The sequence below is a fragment of the Embiotoca jacksoni genome, unplaced genomic scaffold, assembly GCF_022577435.1.
Source record: "Embiotoca jacksoni isolate LCO1_2020_lvr unplaced genomic scaffold, fEmbJac1.0.p SCAF_38, whole genome shotgun sequence".
Taxonomy (NCBI): Eukaryota; Metazoa; Chordata; class Actinopteri; family Embiotocidae; genus Embiotoca; species Embiotoca jacksoni.
Genome location: NW_027185390.1, coordinates 2,231,485 through 2,247,348, shown reverse-complemented (window position 1 = coordinate 2,247,348; position 15,864 = coordinate 2,231,485). Strand labels below are relative to the sequence as shown.

The 15,864-nt window shown below is 56.6% G+C and overlaps 1 protein-coding gene across 1 annotated transcript in view; it reads left to right on the top strand.

Moving 5' to 3' along the window:
- The window catches only part of LOC138208454 (gamma-aminobutyric acid receptor subunit beta-3-like), an 18,738-nt gene extending 4,151 nt beyond the window's left edge, over window positions 1–14,587 (top strand). Inside the window, 8 exon segments of the mRNA XM_069166324.1 lie at window positions 6,066–6,286; window positions 7,088–7,170; window positions 8,123–8,227; window positions 8,230–8,259; window positions 10,599–10,751; window positions 12,452–12,699; window positions 14,119–14,175; window positions 14,177–14,587. Coding sequence (XP_069022425.1) covers window positions 6,066–6,286; window positions 7,088–7,170; window positions 8,123–8,227; window positions 8,230–8,259; window positions 10,599–10,751; window positions 12,452–12,699; window positions 14,119–14,175; window positions 14,177–14,491 — 1,212 coding nt within the window. The 3' untranslated portion in view covers window positions 14,492–14,587.
- Window positions 14,588–15,864: the final 1,277 nt, after the last annotated feature.

Below are 15,864 nucleotides of genomic sequence, written 5' to 3'. Positions count from 1 at the left end.
CTGGAAAAGCGACTTTAAAGAAAAACAGCGTCAGAGAGACGACTAACCCGGTCCTCCGTTTGTATGAAAAGCGGTCGTGCGTGGAACCCGATTTCAAGGCGGACGAGGTCGCGTTATCGCGGGACGACGGGCTCGCACCTGTAATAATAGAATTAATAATGTGTAATAACCAATTAGGCGCCACGTGTCATCTCTCACCGATTCCCCCGGGAGGCCGGCTGCGCTCATCGGCGCTCGTTAAATGGACAATCGGTGGCCGTCGTCCAGCGTCGAAGCCAAAACAACAGCGGTCGAGCTGTTTGTTATTTTCAGCGTGTGACATTCGGCGGAGGATACTCGCCCAGTTCCGGGACCGTCTGCGGTTTTTAGCGCGGGGACGTCGGCTCCGTAAGAGGGGGACGGGGGAGGACGGATAATGGGCGCTTTTGTCCAGGCGGCCGCGCAGACGAACGCCGTTCTGTCTCATTGTTTTTTTTTGTTTGTTTGTTTAGGAGAAGGAGGGAGGGGAGGAGATGAGGAACACGGCCAAGTTGGCGAAAGCTGCGTTACTGCATTCATTTCAGTAACGTTTGAGCTGCCGGTTTCCCCCGCGGCGGCCCGGCGGACCGACCCGCGGGCATAACTGCGGAGAACCGGTCTTAAAAGTCGTTGTTACAGAGGGTTTATCGGCACGAGGCCCAAAACGAGGCTTCGGATCCTGGCCCGGCGCGTTTGTGCTACGAGCGGCAGAGATCTGCAGTGAGGAGTGAGGAGAAATGAGTTTCGGGCTCTGCGACGCTCCCTCCACCTCCACCTCCACCTCCCCCCCACCCACCCACCCACCACCCACCACCACCATGCAAAAGAAGAGAGAAACAGAGTGCTTTAAAATACAGCGCAAACAGGAGAAGTGCCTAAGGTTCTGGCAGATTGAGAGTAAAGGTCCTCTTCGTGCAGCTTGAGCGTGGGCGTGCGAGATCCAAAATGTTCTCACTTGTAGAAAAGCCGGGACAAAACCGAAGCTCCCGAAAGCCCGGTTCAGAAAAAGGGGGATCGTTTTGAACTAAGTCGCAGGTAGACGAGCGCGGAAGGGGAGGGTCGTCGGGGCCTGTTGTTGTTTGTCCTAAAGAAACTGTAGTCTGATGTTTGTGTTCATATTTGTTAAGTATGCAAAAAAAAAAAAGCTTCTTTTACTCCGAAGTGATATTGAAGCTTTCTACCGGCATTTCACGAGCATCCCGTCGGCGCTTCGGGGCTTTCTTTTTCCTTCGCTGGCGAGCAGCTGCCGGGACGAACGCCCAGATTTGAGAAAGGCAAGAAATACACGGCAAGTCGTTGCCGGAAACGCAATCCGACCTCAACGGGGTGTTCAAAGCCGCAGTTTTCAGCTGTGGACTCGCTCGACGTCACCGGAGCGCCCCTCAGCGCCGCGTTTAGCTCCGGGGATTTCACGCGACGCCACGCGACGTGACGTGACGTGACCCGGGCGATCGGCACGCGGAGAGACCCGAGAAATAAAGGCCGGAGCGGGGGCGCCGGAGATTTGTGGAGCGGCCGAGCGAAACGGAAAAGAGCAGAGAGAGAGATCAAAGGTGTGAGAAAAGCAGAGAGAGAGAGGAGCGAGGGAAAAAATAGGCGACATCTGGCTTGTCCCGAAACCCACCTGGCGGGGGCAGGTCGTCCCACGCCGGTGTCCCCCGCCCTCCCCGGAGCGCGAGCTCCAGCGCCGCCAGATGCTAAAGCGTCTGAGAGAGGCTCGCTAATGACCTCTGAGGTTTTGTCGGTGGCGGGGCGGCCTCGGCCGACGACAGACGACAGACCCGTACCGGGACGAGACGGGAGCGAGTCCGCGTCAGTCGGCGCTCGACGAAGAGAGCTTTTTAAGAGGCTTCTATTTTGGGAAAGACACGGAAACGAGCCGACCTCCGTTGTTTAAATGGCGCGAAACACCGTTATGGAGGAAGCGCGGGTGCGTTTTCACGGCCGTTACGCTCATCCGGCGGCGCCGAGGCCTTCGTCCCGGCTCGTCCTTCTCGCCCCTCGCGAAAGTCTCGGGATCGTTTCGGGAAAAGAACACGGCGGCGCAGCGGAGGCAGAGTCCCTCTCGCGGGGACGCGGTCGGAGCCCGCGCTCGCTGCAACGGGCCGAGCGAGCCGGCCGTCCGTCCGTTCGCCCACGGCCGCGCGTGGGTGTCGAAATGAAAGAAAAGAGACCAAAAACACAAAATAATACATAAAAACCCTGTTGTTACGGAGAGGTGAAGAGATCTCCCTCTCCCTCTCCGCTTCTCCAAATGTTCCCTCCGCCTGGTTTGTTTTGCTGGATGTGTTTTCACAGCGGCAGCACGACGGGCCCGTTCGGACGCGTCCCGGGTAATCAAAGCACTCGTCGTACTCGACGGCCGTAGACGTCCTCCGAAGGACGTCGGGGGGGGGGTAACGAGGTTTGAGACGCGCAGGCCGGTCGGAGGCCGGTCGCGTCCGTCGCCTGTTTAAAGCAGATCCGGGAATCAGATGTCGCCATAACCGGGTCACCCTAATTATCTTATATAGGTTTTTCCAGCTACGCAAAAAAGAGCGTTTTGTTTTTCTCTGCGCTACCGACGATTTTTTTTTAGGGGGGGGTGGGAGGCGGAGGGGGGCGGGTAGGCTCTCGGTCCCTCTGTAATAATAGCCGCTGGTATCAGCCTGGGAAATACGAAACCTCGACAGGCGCCGGCCTCGTTTCCTTTCTCGGTGCCGGCGGAGCGAATGAAAAGAGGAGCGGCGAACGGCGGGCCGCGGTCACGACGGGGGCTCGTCCAGGAGGTCCCCGGCCGTCAGCCCGAAACACAAGTGTAACTCTGCAGGGTTTTCTACTCGTTGATTTTGTTTGGTTTGTTTGTTAGCTGTTGTGTTCGGACCAGCGTCATTCACACAAAAAAATGACCGGATGTCCGGATCGCCCCGGAGAAAGAAACGCGAAAGTGACTCGGAACGAACGGCTCTGACGAACGTTTCCCGGGAAGCGGAGGCCTTTCGGTCCGTCGCCTCCCGAAGCGGCAGATAATCATCGAGAGGTTTCGTTTCGTCTTTTTTATTTTCCGGGTTACGAGACGGCAAATCTTTGGCAGACGAGAACCGGTTTTGCTCTCGAGTACTGCTGTCTCTAACCGCATCTGTTATTTAAGCACATGACACACTTTTGGGACCTTGTGGAGTCTTAAAAAAAAAAAAAAATAAAAAAAAAAGCATGTAACTCTCAACCCACAACAGCGTCTCCGCCAGAAAAGGCTTCCAATAACGTCTCAAGGAGCATCTCCGACGAACAAATCAATCCATGCCAGAGAATGAGTTCTGTGAACCGCAATGAATAAAAGGAGATCAGATCGGAGGCAGTAATGTGTGCTGCAGTCGCAGGGGCGACGTTATTTGCCCCCCTCTCCCACCTCCTCCTTCCCCCTCTCTTGTCGTTATGAGGCAATACATCGGAAAAGATTAGACGGTGATGAAATTATCCTATATATGGAAGTCCAACACTGCGACTTCGAGGAAAAAAGGCCGTGGGGGTCGGGGGAGGAGATGTGGGGGGGCGACGAGATCCGTACGTAGGAGTCGGGGAGCTCTCGCGAACCCCCCCCTCTCCCCCTTCATAACCCGAAGTCCCAGTCGGTCAGAACCGGAGCCCTCCCGCCCTAAAAAAACAAACAAGAGCGAACATTTCCCGAGCAGGTAACGCAAAGCCGAACTCGTCGTCATCTGAAACTCATTTTGATTTGCCTCCATGCAAGATTGATGAGGATTCCTCGGCCGCGTGTTTGCGCCGGCTGCACGGTCGGTTTAAATCATTTATGTGCTGCGAGGCGCTCGCCGGGCCGGCCACCTGCTGGCACTCCGGCGGGGGGGGTGATACCGCTCGGTGGGAGGAGGGAGGTGTGTGTGTGTAAATCGAACGTCCACCAGGCGCCGGGATCGGTTCACGCCGACCACGTCAGCGCGGACGGTGGGCGGTCGCACGTTGCGCCGCAAGCTCCTCGAAGGCGACGAGGAGTTACTGTCCCGTCGCCGACGGCAACTCGGGGTGACGTAGCGCCTCGCTGTCGCCAGCGCGCCATCTACCCGTTTACGTACGCAATATAAGAGGGGAGACCTCGGTCCCCCGACACCGCCTCCTCCTCCCCACCCTCCTCGCTTCCTCCCTCCTCCTCCCGTTTACTCGTGGGTGAAATAGCCGGCGGGAGGTGTTGCCGTCGCGGATCAACGTATTGACGTTTTCTCGTATCTATTGACAACAGAAAAGCGTTGCGGTCCTTTTGATGAAATGTCTTTGCGATATGTGTTCTTGTACAGAAGAGCTCAGACGTGGCGACGGGGTTAACGGAGGTCAACGCGAGGAGCAAAGAACTAAATATTTGTGTTAGGTGCGACAAATCAGTTTGCGAATCGCGTAAACCGTCGCGGACCAATCGGTCGATTTCTTTCGGACGTCGTTCAGCGGAAAGAGTCCCGGGACAACGGTCCGAGGGAGAGGATTGTTTTAGAGAAGGCAGAAAAAGGTGATTTCGCGACTAAAAGTAGTCGCTTACCTTAAAATGTGACATTTTGACAGCTTCCCCTCGCAGATTGTGTCTAACGACCGCGACGGGCCGGCGCCGGGGGCCCGCGGGCTACCCGACCCGGCCCGGTTCCACTACTTCACATCCGCGGCTCCGTGCCAATCAGCTTTCCTCGTCGTGCTGCGAGAGCAATCTGTGTCCTGCGCTGACTAAGACCTTCCCTTTCGCATCTCCGCGTGTTCACCGAACCCGGGAAAGCGCGTCGAGCGGACGTGAAGCGTTAATAAAAAGACGAGGGAGAATTCAACGGCCTGAATTGGCATCGTTTAACGTGGGTTGAAAAAGAATAAGAAATAAATAAATGGGAGGAAAATGTCAAACCCGGTGTGTTCGGTAAGCATCAGCGCCACACGGACACGTGTGCCGGCGCCAGCTCGGCGCGGGGTCCGGTTGCATTTCAGCGCCACAGCGGGCAGAGGGGAGATCGTGGCACTGGCCAGAGAAAGAGGGAGGGAGGGGGAGGGAGGGAGGGAGAGACAGTCAGAGGAAAAAGAGAAATAGAGGAGAGGAGCTTGTTTGCTCGGGTAAGTGGATTATGTGTTGCGGTGGGAATGGAGGGAGGGGCGGCGGCCTCCTCCTCCTCCTCCTCCTCCGCCGCCGCCGCTTCGGCTCCGGTCAAATACTACTCGAACGGAGGCAAAACAAAAACATCGACTTACGCAACCGTCCACGTTTGATTTTCAGAGAGCCCTCGGTGTCCTCGCGGCCGGAGTTTAATTACTTCTTGCCAACGCCGATTTGGCTTAGCTGCCAGATGGCGAGTGTTCGTTACACAGAGAAACACAAGAAATATTAGACGCTCGCACGGACGCTTTGATATTCGCGAACGCGGCGGTTCGAAAGGGAAAACCGCGAATAAGTCCTTTGCGAGAGGGAGGGGGGCGGTTTTTATCCCGAGAAGAGTCCCGGGTTAACGCGAGAGAATTCACCGAAGGGTTTTAAGATCCGATCGATCGTAGTTCGATTTCCCCCGATTCTTTTCCGCCGTCGCGATACTGGAAGGCGGCCGCGAGGGACGACGGGAAACGTTAAAGCGCGTAAGAGCGCGGTAAAACAAAGAAAATGAAAAAAAAAAAGGAAACACAAAGTCTCTTGATTCATTAAAGGCAGTTTTAGAGCAAATCCCACGTAAGGCCAAGAACTGAGTAACAACAAAAACAATTCAGTATTGTCCTGAAACATCTTTCAAAAGTGAGACTTTGAAAAGCGGCGGGACCGCGGAGACTCGGCCCTTTTGATTTCGTTGGCGTTTGGGTGACGGGGGGGAAAATAGCTTTTAGGCAAAGGAATTAGATACGACCTCAGAGGATAGCGCGATAAAGAATTACTAAGGGCGCGTATTTCCCCGGCGGTTCCCCGCTGAGGGGAAACAACAGGAGGTTGTCATTCAGCAAAAGTACATGAAGAAAAGGGGAAAAAAAAACAACAAAAAAAACAGCCACTACATGTTTCAGAGCCGTTAACGGCGCTTTTGTGTTTGTTTTCCCCGCAGGACTACACGCTGACCATGTACTTCCAGCAGTACTGGAGAGACAAGCGTCTGGCCTACTTGGGAATCCCCCTCAACCTGACTCTGGACAACAGGGTGGCCGACCAGCTGTGGGTCCCCGACACGTACTTCCTCAACGACAAGAAGTCGTTCGTCCACGGCGTCACGGTGAAAAACCGCATGATCCGCCTGCACCCGGACGGAACCGTTCTCTACGGACTGAGGCGAGTTACGCTCGGCGCGCGGTCCGATCGTCTCGGCGAGACGAGCTTCGTCGGGTCCCGCCGTAACGTTTAACAGTAACCGTAGCGACGAGAGACGAAGGTTTCGGCAGCTTACGCGGCTTCTCCCGTCGTACATTTCGGGCATCGGGCGTGAAGTGAGACTTTGTAAAGGGACAAACGTATCTCGTCGTCGACCACCCGAAACACGGAAAGCGGACTTCCGACGCTTCGGACCGGATGTACCCGACGCGCCGTTGCCCTAAAACGCGTCGGCGAGTCACCGTCCTCGGCGATAACGAACACAGGCCTCGTTAAAAGCCCTCGTTTTGAATTTCCGTCGATGTTTCGGACCGTCCGAGCGTCAACCGAACGGAGACACCCGGCGGCCGAGCGGCCGGCTTTGAATCGGGCCGGAGTTTTGCCGAAATCGTTCAGAAATTCCGTGCCATTCGGCGGCGTATTTCAAACAGCGCGATCGTCAGCCGTTTGAAAGGATCCCCGGACGCCGCCGACGGGAAGGAGCGGAGGGCGGATCGGCGGCGCGATTATGTATTCAGTTACGCGGTCGGCATTTTAAGTCGGAGGCGTCGCGATAATGTCCTCGGAAGAGGACGCCAACGGCGTCCGGCGATACGTTACCGGGCCGAGGAGCCGGGCGAAAAGACGAACAGGCCAAGCGGAGCGCCGCGTCTTCCCGCCCGTCCGTCCGTCTGCCTCTCAATGTCATGTGCTTAAATGAAACGCACCATCTAAAGTATATTCCCCTTCCCCTCCTCTCTCCACCCGCGTCTCCTCTTCCAGGATCACGACAACGGCGGCGTGCATGATGGACCTCAGGCGGTATCCTCTGGACGAACAGAACTGCACCCTGGAGATAGAGAGCTGTGAGTACGGGGGGGGCCGACCGCTCGGGGGCCAAATGCGTTCGAGCGGAAGGGGGGGGGGAACGCACAAAAAACAACGGACCCGGTTCTGTTTTTGTGCGTCTTTTTACCGTTCTGCGGCGTTTGTTTAAAAAGTCCGAGGTTGACCTTACGTGATAATCCTACAACTGAATCCCGGGGTCACCTCGGTAGTTTAATGTGGCGCCGGCGGGCAAACGTGGAACCGCGGACTTTGAGGTCTTTGGTTTATAATTAAAGCTTTCAGCTCGGGATGTAACGCTTCGGGGAGGGGAAGGAGAAGGGGAGGAGGGGGAGGGAGGAAGGGAGGGGGGCGGCTGAGTCAGCATCAGGCAGCAGGTCGGCCCGGGGTGGCCGGACGAGCCGAGCTCGGCGTGGCCTCTCCGCTGTTTGCGGACGACGCGGCCACGGAGAGGGAGATGCGCGCCGGCTCGCTCGCCCCGCCGCCAACCGCAAGCCGACCTTAGAAACGGGCGAGAGGATAGACGGGTGGACGGAGGGGATGGGAAATACTGCGTAGAGCTGAATAATACGAAGGTAGGAGAGCCAGAAAAAGTAAGCAAGAACAAACAATGACAACCGCCCCTTTTTGTTTTTAGTTGGTATTTTTTTGTCTCTTTTTTTGTTTTCTGTTTTTTTATTCTTTTGACATTTTCCCGAACTCGCGTAAACCCATTAAAGCACTTGCTTTTCAGAGCAACGTCTGCTTCTCTGAAACGACTTCAAACGCGTTTTGTTATTTATTATTAATGTTTGTTCCCCCCCCCTCCCCAAATAGCAGCCCAGTCGGACGATCAGCAACGCCGCATATCTCTGTCTCCGGTGCCGGTCGGACAGATGGTTACACCTCGGCGCGCATGTGTGTGTGTGTGTGTGTTGTGTGTGTGTGTGTGTGTGCGTGTGTGCGTGTGTGTGTGCGTTTCCTCCCGTGCAGATGGCTACACCACAGACGACATCGAGTTCTACTGGAAGGGAGGAGATACGGCCGTGACGGGGGTGACGAGGATCGAGCTGCCTCAGTTCTCCATCGTGGATTACAAGCTGTGTCCAGAAACGTCGTGTTTTCCACAGGTGAACGCCCGACAACGGCCCGGTTAATCCCTCGGTCCGCTCGGCGGGCCGACGCGACGGGCCGCAGGGGCCGGAGGGACCGGGGGGGGGGGGCCGCGGCCCCGAAAACTTGTAAAGTATTTTCGGAGAGCGTTAATTAGTCGCAGCGGGGAGGGGGGGATCTTCAGTTATTATTTATACAGACTTCAACAATCTGCCAAATCACTGAGAAAAGGGAAAGCGGAGAGACAGATATAGAAGCCTCGCGCCAAAGAAGGTTTCGGTAACGAGAGCAGGTCGGACGGCGACGACTCCGCGACAGAAAAACAGGCCGCGATCCAGGGCGTCGTAGGTTTGACGCGGGGCGCGAAATTATTCTCCCGTCTGTTCGACGACGACGGCTTTAAATATGAAATATTAATCTGACGGTCGTCCTCGATTACGTTCCTTCGAACTCGAAACGCTTCGTTAGCAGCTTTTTGAAGCAGTCGTCGTTTACGACGCAGCGCTGAAATTCAGAACAAATACTTGACTCTGTAAAGGAAGTGGGACTTTTTTTAAAACGTGAAGTGTGGAACGTGCGTGGGACGGGTTACACGACGTCGGACGCAGGCGGCGCGGTTGTCGGGGCGACGGAGGCGACGAAAAGGAGACGCGGCAGACCTCCGGGACTCTGTCGTCGAGCTGTCGCGGACTTTGTCGGTGAACTGTTTTCCCTCTTCCTCCTCCTCCTCCTCCTTTTCATCATCCTCCACCTCCTCCTCCCACCTCCTCCTCGGCCTCACACGCGGTCTTCCTCCCACTCGCGGATGCCGTTCCGCGTCGCAGTTACAGCCAGTGCCGTCGGACGCCCACGCGCCGGCGAACCTCCGGCTCGCCTTCAGCCGCTAAATACCGGAACACATCGCACGCGTCACTCGACAGCGATAGTCGGCGGCTCATTTGTTACACCCGGATGTTTGCTGAAAATCGGTGAAAGAGAAAAGGGGGCGCACGTCGGCTCCACTCGTCTCCAAATGCGACGTAAACGCGATCGGGGAAAGGTAGACGAAAGTGTAGGAGACGCGCGGGACGCTCCGTCGCCGCGGAGATGCGTCGCGCGTCCCAAACGAACGGCGACCGCGGACGTCAAACGAAAGGTCAAAGGGCTTTCAATAAAATAAAAAGCTTCCTTATTTGTGTAAAAGCCATAAACCGGTCGCCAGCGGAAACGCCGCCACGCTGACGTTCGGCAGACACGGCGTCAGTTTGTCACGCGTCAATCGCAGCCGGCGGCGCGAGAGGACGCGACACCGAACGCGCTTAATAACGTACGGCCGGGACACGACGCCGGGTCCGGTCGGCGCCGAGGTCCTCCGGAAGTCCCGTCGGCGGCGGCCGATAATCCCGTTTGAGAAACGGCCTGTTTTTGTAGAAGTACACGTGACCCTGTTTATTGCAATCTAACAAACAGCGGGCGCTGAATGTTAATGAGAGGATCTTTTTTTGTCTCTCTCTGTCTCTCTGTCTCTCTGTCTCTCTCTCTCTCTCTCTCTCTCTCTCCACAAATGGAGTCGGTCCAACTGTGCACACAAGCGTGAAGTCGATTAGACCCACGCTCGCCACAAGTAGCTTTGGCCGAAACCCACGGTTTGGAAACGGCAGCGTAGCGGGCCCTTCTTCTCCTCCGACACAAACCGAGAGCGGAAAAGCAGCTAAGAATAGTAACGAGTCGTAGATACGATCCGCGGAAGTTTCAAATTAACGACAGGAACGCTTCCTCGCAGCAGAAGCGTTTGATTTTTCCCGACTCGCCGCCGCCGCCTGCCTTTCTGAAGCCGGCGTGACGCCGAATCCGTCTGAATCTTCGTGTGAATTACGGCGATGCGGAGACGCGATAAATCAGAGTGCTGGAATTTTTATCAGCAGCCTGAATATTGTGTCACATCATCACAAAACAGGGTTACAGTGTTCTTTGTGTGTGTGTGTGTGTGTGTGTGTGTGTGTGCGCGCGCTCACTGAAAGAAATGAAATTCTTGTTACCATGGCGATAAATCCAACCCATGCTGTCGGGGTTGTCATGGAAACTGAAACAAAAACATGAGGTGTCCCTGCGTGCTCTTCTCAGGATAACAAAGTTGGATGCTGTCAGTTTGAAATGTGTCGAAATGTGTCTTTCTCTCTGTCTCTCGCTCTCTCTCCTTCTCTTTCTCACCCTCCCTCCCTCCCTCCCTCTTTCTCTGTCTCGCTCCCTGTCTCTCTTTTTGTCACTCTGTCTCTTCTGTCCCTCTCTCTCTCTCTCTTTCTCCCTTTGTCTCTCTCTCTCTCCCTCTCTCTCTGTCCCTTTCTCTCTGTCCCTCTCTCCCTCTTTCCCCCTCCAGGTGCCTACCCTCGACTGTCTCTGAGCTTCAAGCTGAAGAGGAACATCGGCTACTTCATCTTGCAGACGTACATGCCATCGATCCTGATCACCATCCTCTCCTGGGTCTCCTTCTGGATCAACTACGACGCGTCGGCGGCCAGAGTGGCCCTCGGTAAGAGGCGGGGCGAGGGGCGAGCGTTCGGCTTTGTCCGACGAGCTCCGGGACCTCGAGACGAACATGCGAGGACGGGGAGGCCCGCGGGGGGCCGTAAACGCATCTCCTCTCTAACGAGCGCAGGTCCGCCCGTTATTAGACGAGGGCGCCCGTCGGCCCCCGCCGGCCGTAAACGAGGCGGCGGGGGGGCGAACGCAATTTAGGCATCGGGCTCTCCGCGGCGCTCGTTCATTCGTAGCTCGGCGAATGAACTTTTCCGGACGGAGAGCGAGAGCGGGAATCCGGCACCTCCTCTCGGTCGGAAGAAAACACGGAAGAAAGAAACGGAAATGAAACTGAAGTCGGATGTAAGGCGCGCCGGGTTGTTTGGTCGCGTTTCCAGGTTACGGGTTCGTTTAATAACGTCCGGCGCCGCAGATGGCCAGCCGGCGGTAGAGCGTCGGGCCCGGGGTCAAACGGATCGATCCGGCCGCGCCGACGGATCGGCGCTTTCTGTCCTTCAATCGTCTTTATCGGGCGGCGTAATGGAGCGGTAATGACGTTAACGCGTCGTAATGCGTTTTGGGAAACGCGCTTTGATCCATTACCCGTCTGCCGCGTCCGTCTCCTCCTGCGTTATCTCGGAGAGCGTCCGTCCGTCCGTCCGCGTGCGTCCGGAGGCTCGCGCGCGGAGTCGTATCTGTTTCGTGAAGGCGCGCCGGTAACGTCCGGTTCATCCGACATTCGTGAGGGAACGCAATATGCGTTCTGAAGTGTGTGTGTGTGTGTGTGTGTGTGTGTGTGTGTGTGTGTGTGTGTGTGTGTGTGTGTGTGGCTGCTCTATTGCGCTTGCAGACCTGCCAGTAAGAGCGCTGTAATGATTGGGGGGGTGAAGGGGAGGAGGGAAGGGGGGGGGGATCAATTCCAGGAGGCAAACAATTGAATTGTTTGAAGGGGAATCTCATTTTGCCGAGCGGTTTGCGAAGGAGTGCGAAGTTCCCAATGAGCCGCCCGCGCTCTTAATGCGGTTGCGAGGCCCTCCGTTCGCAATCGAGTTAGACGAGCGGAGGAGGCGCGGGCGGAGGACCGGCGGTCCGCGGCGTCTTCCCGAGCGATGAGAAGAGGCGCTTGGATTTAGCGACCCGTCGACGGATAACCTGTCCCGCAGTTAATGTCTCACGATTGGAGCCGATTTGATTGCCGTGTGCCTTCGTTGCAGCCGTTAAGGTGGAAAGAGAGGCTCGGGGATGTGGAATGAGGTGGGAGGAAGGGGAGGGGGGGTGGATAAATGGAGGGAGGGGGGGAGATAAGGGGAGGAAGCGGGGGAAACAACGGGTGGAGACGGAGAAACCCGACGAAACTGTATTTCTCTCCAGAGAGTGTCACGGCGCCACGAAGCGTGATTAAATTGTCCGAAGCAGACGAGAGGACGGAGGGACGGAGGGACGGAGGGACGGACGGAGAGTGGCGTTGCGACGCGGCGATAACTTACACCGAGGGCTCGGTTGACCTCCTTTATGAGACACGCAGCGTTATTGTAATGAGTTCTCTGTGCCCGATGACCGAGGGGCCGCCGGATGTTTTTTCCCGGGCGGACCTTTGAATTTCAATGACTCGTCGGCGCCGACACGTCCGTCGGACCGATCGGGCAGAACAGAAGGAAGCGGCTGAAAGAGGCGTTTGATTTGCGGTGTTTTTTTGGGGGGGGTTTTCCGCAGGGATCACCACCGTGCTGACCATGACCACCATCAACACCCATTTGAGGGAGACGCTGCCCAAGATCCCGTACGTGAAGGCCATCGACATGTACCTGATGGGCTGCTTCGTCATGGTGTTCCTGGCGCTGCTGGAGTACGCCTTCGTCAACTACATCTTCTTCGGGAGGGGCCCTCAGATGCAGAAGAAGCTGGCGGAGAAGGCGGAGAAGGCCAACAACGAGAAGGCGGCCAAGTACGACGCGGCGAGGGTAGGGCGGCGTTTCCTTATCGGTCGTCCGTCGCCCGCGAACGCGGCGCGAGAGCAGATGTTGGGTTCGGGGGGGGGGGGGGGGGGGGGGGCGTTTTGGGTGAAATTTAAAGGAGGTCAATTTAGTTTAGTTTTCGATCGGGAGAGGGGCGACTAAAATGTTAATCACGCGGCAACCAAACCGAAGTCATAATACCGACGTCACGGCGCGGCTTCGCCCGTCGTTAAAGGGCGGCGAAGTCGGGGAACGTCCCGGTGAGTATGTCGTGCGTTTCATTTGGGATTCCATGTTTTTGGTGAAATTGTCTTAACTTTTAAATTTATTGTTAATCGAGTATCGGAACCAAGAATTGAGGGTTTTTTTTCCCAACAGGTTTACTGTCCTTATCGCCGAGCGTAAGCATCTTCTCTTAAGGAAACATACGAACGCACTCAGTCCCCGTGAATAAATACATCCGTGGTTGTTTTGGTTTCCTCAGGAGGCAGGTAATAGGACCGCATCCCTAAAACGGTCCAATCAGGTTAGAGGGCTTCGCCACTCGCGCTCGGTGAGTTGTGTGCGTCCTCAAGTCAAATTCACCTCCCATCAGCCGACACGGATCGGTTCCCGAGCGTCTTCGCGTCCACGCGAGCGACGAAGGAACGCATGCGGTCCGTGTCCCCCCGACGACGCCGTCCGTCCCCCCCCGTCCCCCCTCCCCCCCCCCCCCCCCCCCCCCCCCCCCCATCCCCCGCTCACGTGAACCGACGGCACGACTCCATCGCATTCTGTGGCACGAAGCCGTAAATCTGTCGGCGACGCCGGTTTATTCGCGCGTCGCGAAAAATGTCACGCGGCGGGCCGTGAGCCGAGGGGAGGTGAACGGCCGACGCGGCATTTTTTGGCCCGACGCCGATAATAAACGGAGACGAGAAGTGACGACGACGGCCGTCGGGAAAGACGGCGCGCGTCAGTTCGAGAAAGGCATTTTCTTTTTCTGTTTTTTTTGTTCCCCACCCGCCAGGAAAAGAAATGCGTCATTTTCACGGTCGGTACATTTGCATGAGCGATCGCTGCATCCCATCACTGTGTACCTGTGTTGTGGCGCATGGATCACCAGCTGCTGGGGGGGGAGGAGGGAGAGGGGGGGGCTACTTAATGGAACGCGTTATTCCCGCAGTGCCGATGTTTGGAAGCGAGGTTTTCTCGTTTTATCGATCGGCACTCGGCGGCAATCGGACAAACGGCCCGAGCCGGGTCAATAAAAAGCGCACCGAAGCGCTCGCTGGCTTTCGGGGGAGGTGTGTGTTTGTGGGGGGAGGGGGGGGGTCGCAGACGTCTTCCGCGACGCCCCGACGACGGGCCGTCGCGGACGGCGACTTGTCCGACGCCCCCGGCGCATCGGTAAGGCGGTTGTTCCGTTTGCGTTTGTCCTTTCAGGCGGAGGCGCACGGCCACGGCAACATCCTGCTGACCACGCTGGAGATCCACAACGAGGGTGGCGGGGGGCGAGATCACCACCAGCCTGGCGGACATGAGGAACTCTCAGTCCGCGGCGCAGCTGGACAGCGCGGCCTCGTCGCACATCCAGTACCGCAAGCAGAGCGGCGGCATCGGGCCGCGCTCGGCCAGCCGCCAGTCCCTGGACCGGGCCGCGCAGCTGAAGCGCAGCCGCCTGCGCCGGCGCTCCTCGCAGCTGAAGATCAAAATCCCCGACCTGACGGACGTGAACGCCATCGACCGCTGGTCGCGGATCATCTTCCCCTCCGTGTTCTCGCTGTTCAACCTCATCTACTGGCTCTACTACGTGTGACGGGACCGTTCGGGTCCGGGCGCGGCGGCGTTCGCCGTTCGTCCGACTCGTTTCATTTACGTGTTTGTGTATTTATTTCCGGATTTGTTTTTGGGTTTTTTTTCACGTCGTTCGGTTTTTCGGTTTTCGGTGTCGTTTTGTTTTGGGGTTGTTTTTTTTTTTTCCGCGGGCTTTTCTACACGACGGGATCCGTCCGGGTCGAAGAGGGCAACGCCGCGAGACGAAAGAGGGACGAGCGGCGGACGCGGGGGGAAAAGACTTTCGGGGTTTCGGACCGAGCCGTCGTCCGAACCGTCGTTTGTATATCGGCGGCGTCCCGGCGTCCTCGGCGCCGAGCCGCGTCGACGTTCCCAAACGTTTCGCCCTCTCGGTAAAACGTGTAAATAGCCAGATGCAAAGCCAGCAAATCCAATAAGTTCGGTTCGCGAGACCGAAAAAGCGCCAAAATAAAAACAACAAAAAAAGGCGCCGTCGGCAGTAAAGCGGTCCGGGCGGCCATTTTTCTAACGAAAGAATAACGAGGAAAACTCTGCAGGTGTTCAGATAAGCGACTTCGTCCTCCGTTCGGGGGCGACGGCCACTCAGGGTTCCCGAGTTTTTCGGCGTCCTTTCCCCGACAGTTTCCTCGAATACGCCGTTCGTTCGTTCATTCGAAAGAGGCGGGGAAAAAAAAACAAAAGCACAATTACCAATAAAACTGCCATTTCTTTCCACTTTGTACCTTCGGATTTGCACAGGAAATCGATCCGAGCCCGCGTTTCGTCGGGGAAAACAGCTGCCAAGGGCCTTTTTGCGGGCGACCCGAGTTATTACGAGCGCACTCCGGAAAGCGTTCCGATATTTTTGTACTCCGCGTTGTCTCGGGCGCCTTTTTTTGGGCGTTCGCGCGAATTTCCGAACCCGCGACCGAGGAAACGAGACCCGTTAGATTTTGTACGCGATTTATAGAAAGCGGGCGTACGACCGCCCGGGAACGATCGATCACTTTGCGGTCGTCACGCCGACGACGACGACGACTGACCCGTCGGGGCTATTTATGGAAGAAAAAAAAAAGGGGGGGAGGGGGGGATACAACTTCGAACACGTCCCCGGGGGAAACGGGCCGGCGCGGCGACGCAAACGGACTTCGTAGATTCGAGCGACCACAAGCCGCACACACTTAGCGTTGAATGTACGGGATCCATTCTTCAGGGAGGATAACGAGCCATCGATTCTCCGTCAGAATGTAACGCGGCCGCGCAAAACGACGTTTGCTTTCCGGACACGAGGTGGAAGCGCGAGTCGACGCCGGGCGACGAGTTCTAGGTTCTGTAAAAGAAACCCCCCCCTAAAAAATAATAACATAAAATAAAATAACACGCAGAACGTCGCGT